This window comes from Aquarana catesbeiana, linkage group LG08, assembly GCF_042186555.1.
Source record: "Aquarana catesbeiana isolate 2022-GZ linkage group LG08, ASM4218655v1, whole genome shotgun sequence".
NCBI lineage: Eukaryota > Metazoa > Chordata > Amphibia > Anura > Ranidae > Aquarana > Aquarana catesbeiana.
The window spans coordinates 235974522-235999065 of record NC_133331.1 but is presented as its reverse complement, the minus strand read 5'-3'; the positions used below and the strand labels follow the sequence as shown (position 1 = coordinate 235999065).

General features: G+C 41.8%; 1 protein-coding gene across 1 annotated transcript in view; it reads right to left on the bottom strand.

The window, feature by feature from the left end:
- Nucleotides 1-24544, bottom strand: part of ERCC6 (ERCC excision repair 6, chromatin remodeling factor) — a gene marked incomplete in the record, with an annotated part of 251201 nt that overhangs the window by 190601 nt on the left and 36056 nt on the right. The window contains 4 exon segments of the mRNA XM_073596959.1: nt 213-338; nt 427-1111; nt 8215-8323; nt 23809-23929. Of these exon segments, the coding sequence (XP_073453060.1) occupies nt 213-338; nt 427-1111; nt 8215-8323; nt 23809-23929 (1041 nt within the window).

Here is a 24544-nt window from a genome sequence, read left to right as displayed (position 1 = left end):
AGTGGCTTAGCTTGCTGAGGGTAGGAGGGGTTATATAGGAGATGTCGCTGCAGCTTTCTTTTTTACTAGTGTCCAATTACTTGAAGGTAGCTGCATATAAACCAGGGTTAAAAACTAAAGATCTGATGTTCGCGACCAAGTATAAGTATTTTTGTTCTTTAGAACAGGAATCCATGCACAAGTTAAGACAACCAAACATAAGAGATCAGTACTTGTACAGCTTTTTCCAGAGAACTCCAGGTAATCGAAAACTCTCATCAAACTCCACATCACTGTCCTCTGACTCCTCAGCTGCTCTATGCTGCTCTGCCTGTTTAGATAGCTGCTTTTGCCACTGTCTGAAAAGATAAAGTAAACAAACCAAGTAGGAATTAGGACTCCTCCTTCAAATAAAATACACTGCATACACACTACAAGTGAACTTACCGTAGGCGATGCTTGTAGTACTTGAAATTTCCATCATCTCTACACCGTCTACCCTTTCCCGTGTTGGCCGACTCTGTCTCTTCTTCATCAGAACTTGGAAGAAACTCTGGATCTAAAACTGGATGTCGGGGTCTTTTGGTAGTTGCTTTCCGAGGCAGAGGTTTCAACTCATAATCAGAGCCTGGGCTATCTTGCACCCATTCATCATCCTCATCTATGCTCTCCTCTTTTGTCTCAGATGTGTAAACAGATTCCTCATTATCATCTCCTTGACTACCTTCTTCAGGGATAGAATTATTTTTACGTGGAATTCCTGTCCTGAACTGAGACTGAAAAGCTTTTTTCTGTAATTTCCTCATCTTCTTTTTCATTCTCTTCTCAGCATTTGGAATAGTTAAAAGTTTATTTGTGTTATTTATTTTTGTGGGGTCCTCTTGTACTGCTGGTTTCTTTCTCTCTTTTTTTGGAGTGAAGTTACGCTTTCTATGAGCCGCCATCTCTGCTTGATCAGCAAGGTACTTTTCAAAGTCTGAGGCATCATTGAGCATCAGGCGTCGTGGTTTGCGATCTTCTTTTGGGAGAATTTTTGTGCCAAACGGGGTCATCTGTCCAGTACGGATGAGATCTTCCCACTCGCTATCTTGGCAAGGCATCAACATACTACCCAATGATGTGGTTAACACATCTGGGAAGTAAACATAAAAATATGAACATATTTGAGTTTGGAAAATAGAGGAATAAACATTAATATATAAAAGACAACCACAATTCAAACTAATCATCAGTGTGACAAGACTAAACCCTGACAGGGAAACTGGTCAAGTACGTCAACTGAAGGCCTAAAAAATGACCAAAATTAGCAGTCAAATACACTAAAATACAATCAGTTGGGTCATATCATCTAATTGGATAGTAAATAAATAAATGTAGCGCTATGTGTAAAATTATAAAGTGCAAATCTCTAAAATAAATAAATCCTACATATAAATGAATAGTCCATAAAATAAAAAAAAAAAAAAAATGAAGAAATAAAACATGAAAAACTCTTCTTGTGATCAGTGTATCCACACAATTCCACCACAGTGATTGTTCGTCCTCAAAAGGAGTGCACACCACCACCAGTAAAAATGCGCGCTCACCTCCCAGATAAGTCAAAACTCATATGCGGATCTCCCCACGAGCTCTTTGCTCTCGCTTCCTCTTCCCAATCAATGGTGGGTAATCCAGATGGCTCTTTTCTTAATGGTAACTCAGCTCATTAATATCCAAAGAAACGGATCATCTCCCAGCTTGGCTCAACATTCCATGAGTTCAGGACATATAAATAATAATAAGTATAGAGACCATAGTGTTCTCCGTATACAAATTTATTCAAAGCCCCCAAACAGACAAGTTGCACTTACAAGATAAAAACTTTTAAAATCACATAAAAACCTCCAGAGTAGCACCGCCATGTCCACATACACAGTGCCTGGATGAACGTGACTATCAGCTCCTCCCTTCTCAGTCACAGGCCTTCCTCAGTAGATGGGTGGGCTGATCCCCCTAAGTTAATTTGTAGTGTATCGCTGCTATAGCAACCCTCCGGGCGTTGCCACAGCTCGGTCTGCGGTGCAGAAAGAACCTCCCCTCTGCCTGTGTCTCCAGGACACACAAATACCAAGACCAGGAAGTGTGTCTCTCTCACTGCTAAATTGCAGTAAGATTTAAACCTTTCTAAGCACCCTCAGACCTACATGACAATCTCCGGTTACAATCTATCATAAGCTAAGCATAATTACATACAAAACAACTACCTATACTAACAATCTAAAAATTACATAATTATGTTTAAAAATACCATATTTATTATAAACCAACAAAATTATAAATATGTTACGGGACTAAATTGATTTAAAATTACTATTCAAATTTTAAATATAAACAGCGTACTTCATATGTCTAAGTATATATAGGGTCACCACTCCCATAACAAACACATAGACACATGTAAATAAAAAAAAAAAAAAAAAAAAAAAAAAAAAAAAAAAACATAAAAAAAAAAAAAAATATATATTTTATTTATTTATTTCCAGGTACTTATATAGCGCCGTCAATTTACGCAGTGCTTTACATATACATTGTACATTCACATCAGTCTCTACCCTCAAGGAGCTTACAATCTAAGGTCCCTAACTCACATTCATACATACTAGGGACAATTTAGACAGGATCAAATTAACCTACCAGCATGTCTTTGGAGTGTGGGAGGAAACCCACGCAGGCACAGGGAGAACATGCAAACTCCAGGCAGCTGGTGTCGTGGTTGGGATTCAAACCAGCGACCCTTCTCACTGCTAGGCGAAAGTGCTACCCACTACACCACTGTGCCACCCGTGTGTGTGTGTGTGTGTGTGTGTGTGTGTGTGTGTGTGTGTGTGTGTGTGTGTGTGTGTGTGTGTGTGTGTGTGTGTGTGTATATATATATATATATATATATATATATATATATATTTTTAAAAAAATCTATATCCTATATAATAAAACAAAAACTAAGCTAATTTGTAGTGTATCGTTGCTATAGCAACCCTCCAGGCATCACCACAGCTCAGTCTGCAGTGCAGAAAGAACCTCCCTCTGCCTGTGTCTCCAGGACACACAAATACCAAGACCAGGAAGTGTCTCTCTCTCACTGCTAACTTGCAGTAAGATTTAAAAAGAAAAAAATCTCCTATATTTCCAACAAAGTTATGTACATGTAATGAAGGGTTACCTAAAATCACCCATTATAGATGAAACAGTTCAGATCAAAATCAGTATTGAGCCCCCTGAGCGTTAAAAACCTGGGTCTCATATATCCAAGCTGATTCACGTTGGCTTAATTGTCTTTTACCTTTTCTATGGCCCAAAACTTTAACTGACTGGGATTTCTATCATGGACTTCCCTAAAATGTTTAGAGACACAATATTCTTTTTTTCCTTTTTTGATCGTGTTGATGTGCTCTCACACCCTAACCAGCAGAGGTCTAGATGTTTGACCTCCATACTGGAGTTTGCATGAACACTCCAACATATAACATTGGGCGGCACAGTGGTGTAGTGGGTAGCACTTTCGCCTAGCAGTAAGAAGGGTCACTGGTTCGAATCCCAACCACGACACTACCTGCCTGGAGTTTGCATGTTCTCCCTGTGCCTGCGTGGGTTTCCTCTGGGTACTCCGGTTTCCTCCCACACTCCAAAGACATGCTGGTACGTTAATTGGATCCTGTCTAAATTGTCCCTAGTATGTATGAATGTGAGTTAGGGACCTTCGATTGTAAGCTCCTTGAGGGTAGGGACTGATGTGAATGTACAATGTATATGTAAAGCGCTGCGTAAATTGACAGCGCTATTAAAGTACCTTAAATAAATACATAAATAAATATACAATCCCTTCAGAAGAACAAGGGATGAAATCTTTTATCTTGTGTACTTTACCTGTGGTCGTGGCCACAAATTCACATTTCTTTTTTGGATTACTTCCTTTAGTTGTTCTGCAGGACAAACACTTCCCACAGGCATAAAAGCCTGAGATCTCCAGGAAGACCTATAGTAAATGGAGTTGATTCTTTAACCTCCAGATTAGGTCAGTACCTGGATTTCTTTTTACAACCCCTAGTAACTTCTACACCTGCTTATTTAAAGGACACGAAGCACGAAGCACCTATTACAAAATTTAAGTACTATTATGATGGATAATTCTCCTTTTTTCTTAGTTACAGCGGAAGTAAGTTCGCTATACACTACAATTAAACCTAAAGATGCAAAGAAAGCGGTAAAATGGGCGCTAAATAACTCCTCTTTGGAAATTAAGCAGCGTAAATACCTTCTGCAGTGTTTAGAATTTGGACTTTTACATAACTACTTCTGGTATGATGAAGATTATTATTTACAGAAGACCGGTGTAGCCATGGGCGCTCATTTTGCTCCAAGTGTGGCTAACCTGTTTTTAGCACACTGGGAGTCAAAAGCAGTTTTTGAAGATAAACCAGAAGAACTGATAGGTTACTACAGATTTATAGATGACCTGTTCTTGATTTGGAGAGGAGATGAGTCTAGTCTCCACTCCTTCAAGGATAGATTGAACCTAAATGAGAAGAATATCAAATTAACATGGAACTATGATAGAAACAGAATGGTATTTCTAGATGTGGAAATATATGTACAAGAGGGGAAGATCTTCACAAAAAATTCTAGTAAGCCCACGGATAGAAACGGCTATATAGCCATTGATAGTTGTCATTATCGACCCTGGTTGTTGAATATACCCAGGGGTCAATTTGTTAGACTCAAAAGGAATTGCTCCAAGGCGGAAGATTTTGAGGAACAAGCTGCTATTTTTGAAGAGAAATTTTTACAAAAAGGTTATGATAGTGAATTAGTGAAGAGACAACTAGAAGAGGTGAGAAATATGGACAGAAATGAGTTACTAGTTACTAAAGAAAAGGTACCTAAGAAGGAGGGAGATGAATACAGGATTGTGCTGAGTTATAATATTCAAAAGAATAAAATTGAGATTATCAGGAGACACTGGAGTGTATTATTACAAGATAAATTATTGGGTGGTGTTCTGCCTGAGCACCCCTCATTTGTATACAAAAAAAAAGCACCCAACTTAAGAGATATTTTAGCCCCGGGAGCCCTAGACCCCCCCCAACAAACATAATAATACTGTAGGGACCTTAACTCCCTTCCTCACCGGCTTTTATGCCTGTGGGAAGTGTTTAGCCTTCAGAACAACTAAAGGAAGTAATCCAAAAAAGAAATGTTAATTTGTGGCCACGGCCATGAGTAAAGTACACAAGATAAAAGATTTAATCACTTGTTCTTCTGAAGGGGTTGTATATATGTTGGAGTGTTCATGCAAACTCCAGTATGTAGGTCGAACATCTAGACCTCTGCTGGTTAGGGTGCAAGAGCACATCAACACGATCAAAAAGAATATTGTGTCTCTAAACATTTTAGGGAAGTCCAAGGTAAAACCATCACTGGAGGGGGGGTAATTTCATAAGACAATTAAGCCAACGTGAATCAGCTTGGATATATCAGAACCAGGTTTTAACGCCCAGGAGGCTCAATATTGATTTCGATCTGAACTGTTTCATCTATAATGGGTGATTTTAGGTAACCCTTCATGACATGTACATAACTTTGCAGTTAATACAGGAGATTTTTTTTTCTTAAATCTTACTGCAAGTTAGCAGTGAGAGAGACACTTCCTGGTCTTGGTATTTGTGTGTCCAGGAGACACAGGCAGAGGGGGGTTCTTTCTGCACTGCAGACTGAGTCTATAGAGTTAAAAAAAAAAAAAAAAATTTATATTATATATATATATATATATATATATATATATATATATATATATATATATATATATATATATATATATATATATATATATATATATATATATATATATATATATATATTTTTTTTTTAATTTACATGTGTCTATGATGGGAGTGGTGACCCTATAGATACACAGACATATGAAGTACGCGGTTTATATTAAAATATGAATAGTAATTTTAAATCAATTTAGTCCCATAACATATATAATTTTGTTGGTTTATAATAAATATAGTATTTTTAAACATAATTATGTAATTTTAGATTGTTCATATAGGTAGTTGTTTTGTATGTAATTATGCTTAGCTTATGATAGATTGTAACTGGAGATTGTCGTGTAGGTCTGCGGGTGCTTAGAAAGGTTTAGATCTTACTGCAATTTAGCAGTGAGAGAGACACACTTCCTGGTCTTGGTATTTGTGTGTCCTGGAGACACAGGCAGAAGGAGGTTCTTTCTGCACCGCAGACTGAGCTGTGGCAACGCCGGGAGGGTTGCTATAGCAACGATACACTACAAATTAGCTCCACCCATCTACTGAGGAAGGCCTGTGATTGGCCGATACGTATCTAGAAGGGAGGAGCTGATAGTCACGTCCAGCCAGGCACTGTATGTTGACACGGCAGTGCTACTCTGAAGGTTTTTATGGGATTTTAAAAGTTTTTAACTTGTAAGTGCAACTTGTCTTTTTGGGGGCTTTGAATAAATTTGTATACGGAGAACACTATGGTCTCTATACTTATTATTTACATGTCCTGAACTCATGGAATCTTGAGTCAAGCTGGGAGATGATCCGTTTCTTTGGATATTAACCGCTTGCCGACCGGCGCACGCCGATGTACGTCGGCAGAGCGGCACGGCTGGGCAAATGGGCGTACCTGTACGTCCATTTGAATTTCCCGCCGTGCCCGCGCGTGCGCGCCGCCGGCCGGGAGCTCCGTGAGTCGGGTCGCGGGTCCCGCGGACTCGATCGCCGCGGGGATACCCACGATCGCCTCACGGAGCGGATGAACGGGGAGATGCCGTTGTAAACAGCATCTCCCCTTTCTGCCTAGTGACAAGTGTCACTCGATCTCTGCTCCCTGTCATCGGAGCAGAGATCAGTGACGTCACCCACACAGCCCATCCCCCTACAGTTAGTAATCACTCCCTAGGTCACACTTAACCCCTCCCCGCCCCCTAGTGGTTAACCCCTTCACTGCCAGTGTCATTTACACAGTAATCAGTGCATTTTTAATCGCACTGATCGCTGTATAAATGACAATGGTCCCAAAAATGTGTCAAAAATGTCCGACATGTCCGCCATAACGTCGCAGTCACAATAAAAATCGCTGATCGCCGCCATTACTAGTAAAAAAAAAAAATTATTAATAAAAATGCCATAAAACTATCCCCTATTTAGTAAACACTATAACGTTTGCGCAAACCAATTAATAAACGCTTATTGCGATTTACGATCGGCCTAAACTGAAGAAAAAAAAATTTTTATATATTTTTGGGGGATATTTATTATAGCAAAATGTAAAAAACAATGCGTTTTTTTCAAAATTGTCGCTCTTATTTTGTTTATAGCGCAAAAAATAAAAATCGCAGAGGCGATCAAATACCACCAAAAGAAAGCTCTATTTGTGGGAAAAAATTTTGTTTGGGAGCCACGTCGCACGACCGCGCAATTGTCAGTTAAAGCGACGCAGTGCCGAATCGCAAAAAACGCTCTGGTCAGGAAGGGGGTAAATCCTTCCGGGGCTGAAGTGGTTAATGAGCTGAGTTACCATTAAGAAAAGAGCCATCTGGATTACCCACCATTGATTGGGAAGAGGAAGCGAGAGCAAAGAGCTCGTGGGGAGATCCGCATATGAGTTTTGACTCATCTGGGAGGTGAGCGCGCATTTTTACTGGTGGTGGTGTGCACTCCTTTTGAGGACGAACAAACACTGTGGTGGAATTGTGTGGATACACTGATCAAAGGAAGAGTTTTTCATGTTTTATTTCTTTATTTTTTCATTTTATGGTCTATTCATTTATATGTAGGATTTATTTTAGAGATTTGCACTTTATATTTATAATTTTACACATAGCGCTACATTTATTTATTTACTATCCATTTTGAAATTAGTGTGGTGTACCACTTGGAATGTTTAGCAGCTGTGCAAGTTTATTAGGTTATCTTATTTAAACATTGCAATATTTTTTACTTGTGACGCTGAGTGTTTCATCTTATAATTTGCATATCATCTAATTATTCATCAGTTTTTAGTGTCACAATTTATTCTAAAGTCTTTTTCTAAGACTAAATCAGAAATACTGAGTTTCACTTTCATTATTTTGTGCCGACACCAAAACGTCTTTTTAAAGACCCTTTAGCTGTAAAGTGTAAAATGGTTTTGCTTAGCCACAGAACGAGATGCCTATAAGAAAATCACCTTCTATATCACCTAAATTATCTTGCTCCATATCCATCTCCTCTTGATTCTCTCCCAATACCACAGCCAGGCATCTTTGTTTAGCTTTGATCTTCTTTAGTTGCTGATCCTGACGTATAAAAAAAAAAAAAAAAAAAAAAATACATACTTTTTTATTGTTTATATGTGCATTTAAAGTGTATTTCCACTTTTGCGGCCAAATTTGAGAAACAAAATTTAAACTGAAAACGTTAGGCTTAATTCACATATATGCGAATTAGATGAATTTGAACCACATTCGATTTGCATGATATGTGAACCAAATCGGATTTCTATGGAGCCGGTTCACATATTTGCGGGCCGGCCGCAGTGTATTTTTCAAGAGTCCTATGCGATTTTACATCCGGTTCAGGTGCGATTTCATGTGTCATACACAAATTTGCACCTGAACCAGTGAACAAACCCGTACCGGACGCCTTTGAAAAATCGCACTGAGACTGTGGCGGGCTAAACGTAAAAAAAAAAAAAAAAAAAAAAAAATGAAGAGCTTAGGAGGAGATCCTGTACTAACTATCCAATGTTAGTACAGCGATCTCCTCGCTAAGCTATTGTGTTCTGACAGGGGGACGGCCTCCCCACCAGAACACACTGTTCAGCGCTCTCAGCCATTGGCTGAGAGTGCTGACAACAAAATACACTATGGTATGGTTTGGCATGGCACTTTTGAGGCACATCATTCATTTTTCTGTTAAAGATAAGTAAAGGAATTTTTTTTTTGCAGATTAATACTTACCTAGGTGGATCCCCCGGGCGCCTCTGCACATCAGTATAAACTCTTATTGCACAACAATTTCAAGTACATCATGATAAAATGCGTTTCCTGGACATTGTCCTCTTCGTTGAGAGCTACCAATATAGATTTTAAATATAATGCAATCTAAATGAAATAACAATTGTCAAGAAATCACATTTTAACAATATACCCCTTGCATAGAGGACCTCATTTCCACATGTTAAAATAGAAAGGGGGGATAAAAAGGGAACCAAAGAGCTAGGATGGAAGGAGGAAAACAGCAAATGCTACATCACCCAGCAGGGTCATGGGAGAACCCCCACACATACGGATGCTAATGCAATCAGACCCCCCTCCCTCCTCCCTCCTCAGAGGCTTGGGTATATCAATATATACAAGCTGGATATCACTAAATTCAATGTAATAAACTGCTGTGGTTACCTTATTGTTATGGCAAAAGTTTAAAGCTGCTGGTTTGTCATAATATGTTGGTATACAAATATTCCAAGCTACAGATAAATTGTGAGGTTTCTACTAAAAGTAGGAATGTATTAATATATTAGAAAAAGGGAGTAATTCTCACAGGTAGGTACAATCTGTTTAAGCAGGACCAGAAGGAAAATGTCTCATATTACCTTGGGGAGGCTGAATCACATCTGCCATGCACAATGGCTGTATACCAGGGGGCATTTTAGAGAATATGGCTAAGGGCTATTAAGCCTAGAAAAATGTAATCCTATATGAGGGATCTGTAACAAAACAAATAGCATAAACCCTGTCACTTTAAATAGGTCCTTATATGTGCAAAAAAATTATATGTATGTTTTCCTTCCAAGAGACAGACAACCTACCTCAGATGAAAAAGATTAAGAGCCTACAATACAGTATTGCAAAATAAATAGAGACAAACGCGTTGTTGTTTAACAGCAATGCCTAGAGCACTTAATATCTTAAGATTTAATCCCTTACATATCTAGACATACCTGCAGCACCCCCCACCAAAAAGTCCTAAATGGCCCACAAATGGAATAATTCCCAGCCTGGAGAAAGAGGGGGAGAGAATGAGGGCCGGGCGCCACCATATATATGTTATATAAAAAGGGGCTCCCCCCAGAATTGGCCACAGCTGCAAACCCCCGCTGACCAACTGGGCATTCAACGTACTGGCCATCCACCAAGATGGCCACAGATGACTCAGGGTACGTTGCACACCACCCAGCGTCCCCACCAGGACAGAACATCCAACATCATGGACATCAGTAAAGATGGCAGCGGATGCTTCCGGGCAGACCGCGCCACAGAAAACAGCCATCCGGGCCTGGAGGGGACAACGCAACACATTCCCTAATATCACTATGGTGATAGGGAAAAGTGGTAATAAGTTTAGCCATGTCCCCTGGATAGCGATTGGTGTGTTTAAACAAGGGGTCCGATCGTGGATGTGCACATGCCTTATGACAGTCTTTTTTTAGGCACTTTTTACTGTATCCACGGCATCAGTAGCCTCTCGCTAAGAATTAATAAATAGCTAATCTCGCTAAGAGCTAGTACTTTTTTTTTACAAATCTTGAGGACTAGAGCAATTCCGTTTGATACAGAGATATTGCCCATAGGGAATACTTCTAATTAGTGTGGCAAGATGGGCACCATTGGCTCGAAGGATTGTATTCCCTTCCATTTCTTGTGTGAACCAGGCCTTACTGTTGGTAGGATAAGGACAGAAAGAGGGCAAAATTATATCCTGAGAATGATGAAAGTCAAAGGATACCTTGGGTAGAAAATCAGGATTAGTATGTAAAACTAACCTTTCATCAAAAATATGGAGAACGGCTCACTTATGGACAGGGCTTGTAACTCACTGATTCGCCTGAGTAATAGTCACTAAAAGCTTGAAGGTAAGCATTCTAAGGAATATATCTAGAACCAGGGAACTCTTGATTAAACTTTGTAGGACAACTGAAAGATCTCAGGAAAACACTTAACTGGATCAGGTCTCAATCTAGAAAAGGCTTTAAACAATCTGGCAATAAGTGGATTTATGGCCAGGCTCTGTAACCCCCCTCCAGAAAAAAAAAAAAAAAAAAAAAACCTCAAGCCTGCCATCTGCACTTTAAGAGTGCTAATGGCAAGACCCTGAACATTTCCATCCTGTAAAAAATTCTAGGAAGGAAGGAATATCAAGCAAAACTTTTCTGTCCTGACACCTAGAAAAGAAAACCTTCCCATAGATGGCCTGGGTAACTTTTTTCGTACTGAAAATGAAGGTGCTGACTAACCTTTCTGACAATCCTTAGACCTTGCTTTCCTCAGACTCCAAATTGAGATCTTCAGGGTCTGAACCTGTGAAAAGAACACTGGCTCCAAAACTAGAAGTGTAGTTTTCTACTGGTTCAAATTTCCTTAATACCAATACTGAAAAGAGTAACACAGATGAACAGCCCTGGGGGGGCCAAAGCGTCTGCCCAATGCCCCTCAAGCTAAGCAGGGCTTTCTCTGCAGGATGTGGAAACCTTGCAAGAAGATCTGAACAAATTAATGGGGTGGGCAACTACATGGCAAATGAGGTTTAATGTAGAAAAATGTAAAATTATGCATTTGGGTGGCAAAAACACGAATGCAATCTACTCACTAGGGGGAGAACCTCTGGGGGAATCTGGGATGGAAAAGGACCTGGGGGTCCTAGTAGATGACAGGCTCAGCAATGGCATGCAATGCAAGCAAAGCCAACAGAATATTGGCATGCATTAAAAAGGGGATTAACTCCAGAGATATAACAATAATCCTGGGATGGGACCAGAGATGGCCGCATGAGACAAGAGCTCCGGCACACTGAGGATAACAAAAGCCTCTTCTAGGCAATATACACGCTCCCTCAGCCATGGGTAGGTCAAATAGAAGCACCTTGACACCCTGCTCCATGAACGCAGTCCGCAACGTAGCTCAGCAATAACATTCCTGAGATGTTCTGGTCCCGGGCCATAACTCACCACGAGGAGACGCAGGCCTCACAGGCCTCATCCCTAGCCTCGCCTAGAAATACCACAAACATGCTGGCAGAAGGTTACGGCCCTACAGCCTCAAATCCGAGACTTCTTGACCTGTAAAGAGACTTCCAAAAGGTCGCTTTGGATATCAAACATACCCTGACAACTGCCATATCATATCTAAAATCGGACATTCAATCGATGAACAATCAATGAAGAATCACCTCACAGAATGGGAAGAATCTTCTCAACTTCAGGCACCTGTTATCAGGCAAGTACAGAAGACACACGACCTCAATCTCCCACATATGTTTGAACTCCATAGACAAGTGGAAGATTTAGACAATAGGGGACGCAGGCATAACATTAGAATCAGGGAGGTCCCTGAAGGAGTAGATCTATCTGCCTTACCACAGATGGTGTGTGCAATATTTAACAACCTTCTTGACAGACCAACAGGCTCTCCTATTGAGATGTAAAGACTCCATCGTGCACTGAGACCCCCTCCCCGTGACACCGAACCCCCCAGGGACATTGTGTGCTGTATTGTGAACTTCCCTCTCAAGGAGGAGATACTCCGGAAAGCAAGAGACAGAGGCCGCATTTTATACAATGGCGCAGAATTAAACTGTTCCAAGACCTGTCTCGGATAACCCTACAGAACAGACGCACCCTGCGCCCCCTGCTGGAAACATTACGTGCACGCAACATATAGTATAGATGGAAGTTTCCTTTCTGCCTCTCTGTTACCACCAGAGGTCGCACCGCACTCCTCCGAACACCAGAGGACCTTCCTGCTTTCTGCGAACAGCTAGACTTGCCGCCAGTGGACTTGCCTGATTGGTACTCCTTTTATTTTCCAACGGAACCATGGAAGCCAGTGTCCTACAACGCATCACCAAAAGCCCAACGACACAGATCCAGACGCCGCAGATTGGATCCCACATCACCTGGAGAATTTATCTCACGCCGAGATCTCCCCCATATGTTCTAGAACATGCTGAAACCCAACGCAGAGGACATCGAGACAACTAACTTTTCCCCCAAACAAGCGGACTTCTCCAGGACTAACCTCCCTTCTCAGGTACTGTGTTCTTAATTCCACAGATATCCCCGATGAAGACTTCCGCTTGGATCAAAACGAGACACAGGACTATTTCCCCTCATATCATCCCAAAATATCCCCGGAGAGACCATTTGCCTATTGTTTAATCCAGAGACTCTTTTTACTGAAGTTAACAGAGCAGGTAATACGTATATGTCTGTGCGCTTTCTCAACAGGTTTCCAATACCATCAAGCGATTAGGGTTGCTTTTGTTACTATGTTTGTTTAGTTGTATATTTCTTTTGATCATAAATGATACCTAACCCATTTACTCTTTGCACAATAGTGGAGGAGAGACCTAAGCCTTTTTCAACCAGGCTTTACACTGTAAACCTGAAGTGGAACCTATTCAAAACACCTGACTCGAGGTATAGATGATTTATGTCACAATTTTAAACAAAAGGGTGTTGCGCTTGGGAAACGGGCACAGTGCTATCACACAACCACAAAACAAAAACGCATTTACGTTTTTTTTTTTTTCCCCCCTTGGGGAAACCTACCAGGCTGGTCTCTCCCTACTAAGGCATACTATTCCTCAGCTATAGCAAGGAGCCTGCTTCTTTACTATAAATAAACAGGGCCCAAGACCTAAATGGAGGGTAAAGAAGAGCTTTAACGTATCTAGCCTAAAGGTGCACTCTACAATAGTAAGGTTTACATGTTATATAAGCTTAGAGAATAAATGCGTTGCGCTGAAGTAGATCACACTAAAATATAAACTACCTAGACATGAGTATGTGTGACAAATTCATAAAAATAACATGTGACAAATTAATTTAAAACCCACACAAAGTGCGGCGTGCATGTACAGTTCAACAAATCACAAAGTGCATGAATTAGATAAAAAGTGCCCAGTGATTAGCATAGATATTAAATAGTCATGTAGATTTCTTATAAGGTATGAAATCACCAAAAAGTGCATATAACAATGTCCAAGTTTGGTGTCATCCAGCATGCTCATTCAATGTCAGGTGCTGCAAAAACATGCTCCAGTGTGCTTCGGTGACCCCCACAAAGTGGTTGCGCCCACCTCAGAGCGTGTGACACAGTGACTAGCCGTGTCAAAACACGCTATGGAGCCACCCCCGGGCTCTATACTTATAGTTTGGTACCGATCTCCAGCCTGGATCAATGCAGCTCCATACCATAAACAAAAAGACTAGATAGTGTGATACCGTAAAGAATATATTTATTGATGCATAAACCCACTCCCCGCAAAGGGGTACTCACATTTCACCGGTGCGTAAGTGCACAGCTCTACACAAGCTTAAAAAAAAACGCCGGTCGGCGTGTGGTATGGTATGCGCTCTCACGATCAGGTTCCGTGCTGCTAACCCCGTCCTGGCCCCTCCCCTACGCGTGTTCGACATGCACGCAGCACTTTGTGTGGGTTTTAAATGAATTTGTCACATATATATATATATGTGACAAATTCATAAAAATAACATATCTATCTATCTATATATATATATGTATATCTCTCTATCTATCTTCTATTATATATATATATATATATATATATATATATGTGTATGTATAATCATTATGCACATTGCACTTTTATGTGATTTTGATGAATGCATCACATGCTGGTTTATGAATTTGTTTTTTGATATAATTCTTATTTATACTTATGCTCACGTCTAGGTGGTTTATATATTATGCCCCGTACACACGGTCGGACTTTGTTCGGACATTCCGACAACAAAATCCTAGGATTTTTTCCGACAGATGTTGGCTCAAACTTGTCTTGCATACACACGGTCACACAAAGTTGTCGGAAAATCCGATCGCTCTAAACGCGGTGACGTAAAACACGTACGTCGGGACTATAAATGGGGCAGTGGCCAATAGCTTTCATCTCTTTATTTATTCTGAGCATGCGTGGCACTTTGTGCGTCGGATTTGCGTACACACGATCGGAATTTTATATCCTGCTCTCAAACTTTGTGTGTGGCAAAATCCGATGGAAAATGTGTGATGGAGCCTACACACGGTCCTATCACACATTTTCCGTCTGAAAATCCGACGTGTGTACGGGGCATTAGTGTGATCTACTTCAGCGCAACGCATTTATTCTCTATACGTATTTGCACGGTTATGAAACGTGGTCTGCGTCTGCTGCTGGGTATTAATATCTATATTGTGTTTTTTTGGCACTGGATTATTGTGGCTCGTAAGATTTTCTCTCCATATGTTATATAAGCTGACTTAAGTTTTTAATAAGTGTTCATTATACTTGATAATTGCATGTACAAAACGATAGACCTCACTCAATACACATCTTATAAATGACAATCAAACTAACTACTTGGTAAAAAATTTGATACATATAGTTGGTTTTCTCACAACAATGGTGTACCTCCCATACTAAATCCTACACCTACCCCCATCATACCATACCCGAAAACACATACAAATACAAATACCTTTCTAGTCCTCAGTAGTGCCAACCTATCTGATCCCTTCCCAGTTTACTCACCACAGCTGTCCTATTGGACTTTAGCTGACACCCCAGACTCCTTTCAACTAGGTGGCTAGGTGATCCTATAATCACGTCCGGTGACCTACCATACACGGAACATGGATATTCCACTACTTTGTGAACCCTCTTAACCACCATACCCCATATCACATCCCCCTGAGACCTAACTACCCTAACTCATACCCTATAACTTTTTCTTCCTTTTCTGATCTTCCCTCCTGTCTCTATCCTCTTGTCTTCTAGTGGGGGCCGCTCTTCCTCTCCCCCCCCCCCCTGCCCCCCGCCTTATTACCCATAGACAATAGTGACAAAACCATCCCTGTAAACCTCCTATATCAAGGTGATATATCCTAATAACATTTAGAATGCATCCAGAACAGATGACCAAAAAACACAAGTGTCACTAAAATGCATCTCTTTAAATGTTAAAGGCTTAAACTTGCCAGAAAAGAGATCACAAGTTCTTGCTGCCCTGACGAAACACAAAGCACATTTCCTGCTACTCCAAGAAACATATTTTAGATCAAATGCCATTAGTGATTTGCCACTAAATTGGCAAATCATGTATACAAACAAGCCATACATTCCACAAATCAAGACTAAAAAGGAAAGGGGTCTCTATACTCATTTCCAAACATGCTGACTTTAAGATGACAGACACAATCACTGATCCTGGAGGCAGATATGTCTTTATTAAGGGCACATATGCATCCAAACCTTTCACTCTAGCTGACGTGCACTGTCCAAACGAGCACCAAGTGTCCTTCTTTAAAAAAATCTGTGACCACCTATCAGATTTTCAGGAAGGGATGGTAATATTAGGAGGAGACTTCAATGTGCCACTAAATCCTAATCTTGACACCTTCACAGGCATCTTCACTCTCTCCTACCAGGCTCTCTGCAAAATCAAACTCCAAAACCTAGCACTCCATGACACATGGCGTACCATGTTCCCAACAGACAAAGATTACAACCTTTTACTCTTCTCCACACCAAAAATTATCCAGAATAGACTATCTCTATCACAGACCGATTAATCCTGTCTCACACAGATCACTATAGAACCAATGTTTCTATCAGACCACCAACCCATTTCAGTAACACTCACATTCCCGGAAACGAACGAAACAACTAAAACATGGCGGTTGAACCCCTCCCTTCTAAAAGGGCCCAGAAGCTCCAAGTCAGATTAATTCCCGCATTCAAATGTATTTCCTAAGAAACTCTACCCCAGATATCGCACCCATCACTCTCTGGGAAGCACATAAGTGCGTATTAAGGGGGGAACTCCTAGCTCTAGCAATGACCAACAAAAGGAGACATCAGGAACAAATCAAATCTCTTATCAAAACCATAAACCGACTAGAGACTGCTCACAAACGACCTCACAAAACACACTACAGGAGCTACTACAAGCTCTTTCTACATTACTAGATGAATTAGGGAAACGCATGAGGCAGTATGCACTCCAACAGAAAGTGTTCTACGAACACGGCAATAAGAGTGGTAGACTGCTGGCACGCACGATTCAGGCAACAAAATCACCATTTAAGATACAACACATCCGAGACAATTACAGCACTTTCCTCTCAAAAAATGAAGATACTGCCAGACATTTTGAAAAATATTACTCTAAACTGTACAACTTATCGCAAAACAGTGAGGACAAAACAAAAGCGAATAGTCGTGCCTCACAAATAATAAGATTTCATTGCTCAGTACTGCCCAAAACCTATCACCCCCAAGCAAGCAGAAGCCATGGAAAGCCCTCTTTCAGTGGAGGAGCTTCAATTGGCAATAAAACAGATGAAAGTAGGGAAAAGACCCGGCCCAGATGGCTTCACACTAATATATTACAAAAGCTTTCTAATACCTGAAATGCTAAAGACCTTTAACTCACTATCAAACCTGCATACCCATTAGGCAGACTATTAGAAGCCCACATATCTCTTATCTCGAAGGAAGGCAAAAGATCATCTACAAGCTTCTAACTACAGGCCCATTTCTCTACTTAATGTAGATATCAAACTATACGCAAAAATGCTGGCCAACAGATTACTACCACTCATCCCTGGCCTCATATTCTCTGACCAAGTAGGATTTATCCCAGGTAGAGAAGCCAGGGATAACACCATACGCACCCTGAATATACAACACTGACTTCATCGGGTAACAAGGGCTTTCTCCTATACCTAGATGCTGAGAAGGCGTTTGACAGGGTGGCCTGGAATTACATGCAGGAACTCCCGAAAGGCATAGGTCTCCTACCTCGCATGTACACACACATTAACGCACTGTATACTAACCCTTCAGCAAGGATAAGAGCTAATGGCCTCCCGTCAAGCGCCTTCTCTATAAGCAATGGTACATGTCAGGGATGTCCACTATACCCCCTGATCTTCGTCCTGACGCTAGAACCCCTGTTAAACAGACTACGTAACAACTTAGACATCAAAGGAATCTCCATAGCATGTAGAAAATTTAAAGTAGCCGCTTTTGCGGATGACATTTTACTCACCCTACAATCTCCTCGACTCTCATTACCCAACCTCCTGAGGGACATGAAACATTCTGAGAAGCTGTCAAACCTCAAAATTAACTACTCCAAGTCCCATGCCCTAAACATCTCCCTTACCCCACAAGAAGTAGCTCACTCCCAAGACTCATTCCCATTTCAATGGGAGAAAGAAGCTATTACATATCTTGGAATCCAGATTACCAGGAAAACAGCAGACCTTTACAATCACAATTACCTAATCGTCCTGTCAAAAAAATCGATTTTTAAAACAGCTTACCTGTAAAATCCTTTTCTTGGAGTACATCACGGGACACAGAGCACCATAATAATGACTATCTGGGTTATATGCTACCTTTAGGTGATTGGACACTGGCAACCAATAGTAAGAAGGTTCCTCCCATATAACCCCTCCCATACAGGAAGTACCTTTAGTTTTGTAGCAAGCAATGAAGATCCCAGAAAAAGAGGGGAGGGACCTCTGTGTCCACATGTACTCCAAGAAAAGGATTTTACAGGTAAGCTGTTTTAAAAATCCATTTTTCTTTATTGTACATCACGGGACACAGAGCACCATAATAATGACTATCTGGGATGTCCTAAAGCATTGCCTTTGAGGGGAAGGAACATAATATTCCTAGATCCCCTTTTAGGCTCAAGATTTATAAAGCTGCTTGCAGCACGCTGTGGCCAAAAACAGTCTCCCTTTGAGACCTAACATCCAGTTGGTAAAACCTGGCGAATGTATGAACCGAAGACCAAGCGGCCGCTTTGCAAACCTGAGCCATAGACACTTGTTGGCGCACTGCCCATGATGTACTAACTCCTCTAGTAGAGTGAGCCTTGAGATATCGAGGTGGAATCTTGTGTTTCAACTCATAGGCCTGGATAATGACCTGATGAATCCACCTAGGGATGGTAGAACTAGTTGCTGCCTGTCCCCTCTTAGGACCCTCAGGCAGAACGAAAAGTGAGTTAGTCTTCCGAAAAGGAGCTGACATATCTAAGTAAAACTTGACAGCTCTCACCACATCCAGTGAGTGAAGCGATCTTTCCTTTTTAGACTTAGGGTTAGAAAAGAAGGAAGGTAAAATGATATCCTGATTCAAGTGAAAACTGGAAACCACTTAGGGTAAAAAATCTGGACGGGGTCGCATCACCACCTTGACCTGATGAACAAACAGAAAGGGTTTTTCACAAGAAAGGGCGGCCAACTCTGACACCCTTCTGGCTGAGGTTATGGCCACCAAAAAGACCAATTTCCTAGTTAATAGGATCAAAGGAATACGCCTAATAGGGTCAAAGGGTTGAATCTGTAGATCTGAAAGCACTAAGTTTAAGTCCCAGGGGCATAAGGGCGGCTTAATCGGCGGCCTTAAATGCAGCACTCCCTTGACAAAGGTTCGTACTAAAGAATGCAATTGGCCTCTGGAAAAAAAAAACTGATAAGGCCGAAATTTGTCCCTTAATGGTCCCTAGGGATAGGTTTAAATAAATTCCTGTTTGAAGGAAGGCAAGGACCCTCCCGATCGTATACTTGCAAGGGTGCCATCTTCTCCTATAACACACGAGGAGATGTACCATTTCCAGACCCTATGGTAAATACTTCTAGAAGCTGGCTTTCTAGCATTTATTAATTAGAGTAGACAGGACAGATCCTTTGATACCACGGTCTTTTAGTACCCTGGTCTCAATAGCCACGCCATCAAATTCAGCGACTGTAAAGAAGGATGGTATATGGGACATTGGGACAACAGGTCTAAACGGTATGGGAGGCACAATGGGTCCCCTACCACCATCCTCACAATCTGAGTACCACGACCTCCTGGGCCACCAGAATTACTGTTTTCTGTTCCTCCTGTACCCTACGTAACAGGTGCGGCAGCATCTGGATCAGAGGAAAAGCGTAAATTAGGGACTACTGATCCCAGGGAATCACCAATGCATCCGTCCCTATGGCAAGTGGATCCCTGGTCCTGGACACAAAGCTGTCCACCTTGGCATTGAACCTGGATGCAAGGAGATCCACATCTGGCATCCCCCAATGCTGGCAGATTTGAAGGAAAACTTTGGGGTGAAGGGACCACTCCCCCGGTAACAATTGCTGACGACTTAAGTAGTCTGCCCGCCAATTGTCCACCCCTGGAATATAGACTGCCGACAAAAACGACACGTGCCTCTCTGCCCAAGTTAGTATGTGATTTATTTCCCTTTGGGCTGCCCGGGTGCCCCTTGGTGGTTGATGTATGCCACCACCGTGGAGTTGTCGGACTGGACTCTGACCGGAAACCCCCGCAACCTGGATGTCCAGAATATGAGAGCCAAGCAAGCTGCTCGAATTTCCAGCAGATTGATGGGCAAGGTCTTCTCTACTTGGGACATCTTCCCTGTACGGAAGCCTCTTACATAACTGCTCCCCTCCATAGTCACCACTTTCCAGGTTACCGGAGGAAAGGACTTCCCTCTTTTCAAGTTGTTGGTCTTTGACCACCAAGAGAGGTCCTGTTTTACCCTTAGGGATAGAGACTTTGGATGATCCAGGGTTTGAACAGACTTGTTCCAAGCCTCCAGGATAGTCTTCTGGAACAACCTGGAGTGAAACTGCGCATAAGGAACTGTGCTGAAAGACGACACCATCTTGCCCAGCAGTCTAATGCACAGTCGAATTGAGGGCCTTTTTACCCTTTTGACTTCTCGGACCAGCTCCACTATTGAGCTGACTTTTAAGGGAGGTAAAAATACCCTTTCCTGGGTTGTATCCAGGATCAGGCCTAGATATGTCAAGATTTGAACTGGATGAAGGGCCTTAACATAAGGTCGTCCAGGTATCCTACCACCGAGATCTTTTGGGACCTTAGAAAAGCCAATACTGGAGCCAACACCTTTGTGAAGACTCGAGGGGCCGTGGCTAGCCCAAATGGAAGTGCCACAAACTGTAAATGACACCCCTCTACTGCGAAGCGCAGAAATCTTTGATGTGGACCGAAAATCAGCACATGTTGGTACGCATCTTTGATGTCTATGGATGCTAAAAAATCCCCTTTAATTAAAGATGCGATTACTGAACGAACCGACTCCATACGGAAAGTTTGGACATTTAGAAAGGAATTGAGAGACTTGAGGTCCAGAATGGGCCTTACCTCCCCATTCGGCTTTGGCACTGTAAATAGGTTTGAATAGAACCCCTTGAATTTTTCTTTGTGCGGAACCTCGATAATCACCCCCTGCCTTTCTAGCTGTTCTAAGGCTAGGAATAGGCTTCTCTTTTTCTCTGGGTCCGATGGGACTCTCGATACCAGAAACCGTTTTGAGGAAAAATCCAGGAACTCTATTTTGTAACCTTGTGTTATAGTGGAAATGACCCACCTGTCCTGAACCAATTTTACTCAAGCATCTGCGAACCGCCGCAGTCTGCCCCCCACCCGTAAGAGTGGGGGCGCCCCTTCACGAGGAGGACTTGAAATTGGTTTTGGACGGTTTCTGATTCCACGGTCTTTTTTGACTCTGAGGTTTCTTAAAGGCAGGTAGTTGAGGCCGTCGATACTTCTTGGGAGAAGAGGCGCCTGGCTCAGGAGCGTTGGGAATTTTAAAGGAGGGCTGCTTATTCCTTCTTTTAACTGGAAGCAAGGAGCTCTTTCCTCCTGAGATTTTTTGGATATACTTATCCAGATCTTCTCCAAACGCATGCTCCCCATGAAAAGGAAAAGCCGCAAGTAGCCTTTTGCATGGCATCTCGGCTGACCAGCTCTTTAGCCACAAGACTCTGCGCATATGTATTGAGAGTAGCGCAAAACAAGACATCTGCTGGATTCAGTCTTTTAATGCTTCTACCGCAAAACATAAAGCGCGAGGAAGTTCTGACAATTTGTCAGAATATTCCTCCTGAACAGGCAGGTTCCTGACCAATCTTTTAAAACGGTCCTTCAAGGATTGACAAATACCAATAGCCGCAACTGCCGGTTGCTCTGCTGACCCAGCCACCACAAAGGAGGCCTTTAGTAAGGACTCCAGCTTTTTATCCGCTGGGTCTTTAAACCCTTGGGCATTATCCACTGGACATGTTAAGCTTTTATTCACTGATGAAATAGCAGCATCCACCAAAGGCATATCCCAACTTTTTCTGAATTTTTCCTCCATAGGGTATAAAAAAAGAAAACCTCTTTGGAGGCAAGTATATCCTGTCCGGGTGGTCCCAGTCAGCGTAAATCAGCTGCTCCAATAAAGGATGCACAGGGAACGCCTGGGAACCTTGCTAAGGTCGCAAGGATCCCAACGTAGAACAGGAAAGTCCCGGTCCCTGTACAGGGGGTAACTTAAATCCTGCTCTCACCATCTTAGCCAAAGACTGGATAAACAATTTTTGGGATTGTGAAGCCGACAATGGTTCCTCAGAATCTGAGTCCCCCCGCTGAGGACTCTTCAGCCTCCTCTTTTTCCCTTACGGCCACCTCCTCAAAATCCTCTGCCCATTCTGGATCTAAATCACCAGGACCCAACTGGCTAAGGGAGTAATGGTGCTCCCTCCCTGTGTTACTGAGGCAATCATACCCGCTATTTTGCCTTCAAGGCCAGCCAGGGCTGACGTTAAGTCGTCCTTAGTAACATAAGCCGATGCAGGGATATTGGTGGTGGCCATTACACCTGACAAATGCAATGGCTCAGCCAGGCCAAATTCCGCAGTCTTTCAGGGGAGATTGATGCTGCAGTAGCCCGAGGTTGATCTCCTGTTTTTGAAGGAGTCACTTTAACCCCTGAACTTGCCCTATTCCCTGTACCTTGTTTTCTGGAAGACATTGCTTACAAGGTTTTGGAGGAAAATACTCTCTGTGCTATTAGGCTGAGATCAGCGTATAGCAATTACCACGGCCTTAACCTTCAAAGTGTTGCAAATGAACAGGATGAGGTCTGACAGTAACGCACCTATGTGTTTTCAAAATTCAGGCAGGTAACAAGAAGCGGCTCTCAGTTGCAAGACATAGCTTAGATCCATAAGACACTGGGACACAGTTAACTTTCCGGGACAGGTATGCTGCTGCTCCAAACCCCACTGAGGGCAGGAGGCGGCGTCCTGTCCAGCAGCTGACGTCACTTCCGGTATCGGAGCATTTTGCCGGTACCAATACTCACAAAAATGACTAGTATTGGCACCGATACCGATATCGGTGCAACCCTAATAAAAATGCTTGTAAATGCATTTTTTTTTATGGCTGTGTGAATGAAACCTCACATTTTCAGGACATAGGCATGACAAGTATCATTGGGCACTTGAGCAGTCTTTATGCTAGGCAAAAGAAGTAAGTTGGTCAGCATAAATTTGCAAGTCCTGTTAAAATACTGCACATAGAGATGCGGTTTTTAAACATTGCATAGAATATTAAAATTCTAGCTCCATCCGGGGCTAGCCTTAGAAGCTAGCCAGAAAGCTAAATGGTAAGCTGCACCTTCTCAGATTCCAGGAGTAATCTTATGTTATACAAAAATCATTCTTCTGTAGCAATCTATGCCCAGTATTACAGCTAACCTAATAATACATTTTAACAAAGAAATTTACTTTTGGTCTTCCAGCCTTGGCTCGCTCTGAGTAGATAGTGAATTTGCTTATGCAAAACAAAAAATACATCAGCAGGTTCCTTTTCTCCTCTACACAAATGAACAAATTACAGATGCATCTCCAATATACTACATAAAAAACAAACTGTCCAAAAGACCATAGCACAAAGAACCAATACAAACTTTATTATGTTTTTGCCGTTTTACAGACTCCAGTTTTCGAGCAATCTCTTTGGAAACTGCAGCTTGTGGAGCAAGCTGTTCAATGATCTTGTTGATTTGACGCAAGGAGGTGACACAGGAACTGTGAAGAAAAATAAAAAGATTCTGTCAGTCTGGGTCTGCTTAAACATCACTTAAAGTATTAGTCCTCATAAACACGGACGTTTTTGCAGCTGCTTTTTTGAGCTTTTTTTGCAGCTTAAAAAGGCCTGGCTATGTTAGTCTATGGCTTCATGCACACCTAGGCGTTTTTGAGCTGCAAGTGGCATAGGCGTTTTTAAGCTGTAAAAAAAAAAACCCAGGACCAGTGGGTTCTGAGAGACGTTTTTCAGCTGTAAAAACGCTCTAACGCTGAAAAACGCTCAAAAACGTCATTCACCAACGTTTTTTAACGTTTTTGATCCATGAAAAAAAAAAAAAAAATGCTAAAAAACGCTAATGCGGAAAAACGCTCAAAAACGCTAAAAAAAGTTGAAAAAAGTTTAAAAAAATCACTGCAAAGATACTGCCGTTTTCATAACGTTATTTTAACAGCCTGTGTGCATGAGGGCTTATACCCCAATATCTCAATATAGTCCTGTTACTCTCATGTTATGATTTGTAACGGCTTGCGTTCAGAAATGCCCTCAAATACCCTTTAAAAATGTTGCTTCCTGCACTTCCACTATGCTGATATAGATGAATAACTGCCTCTGCC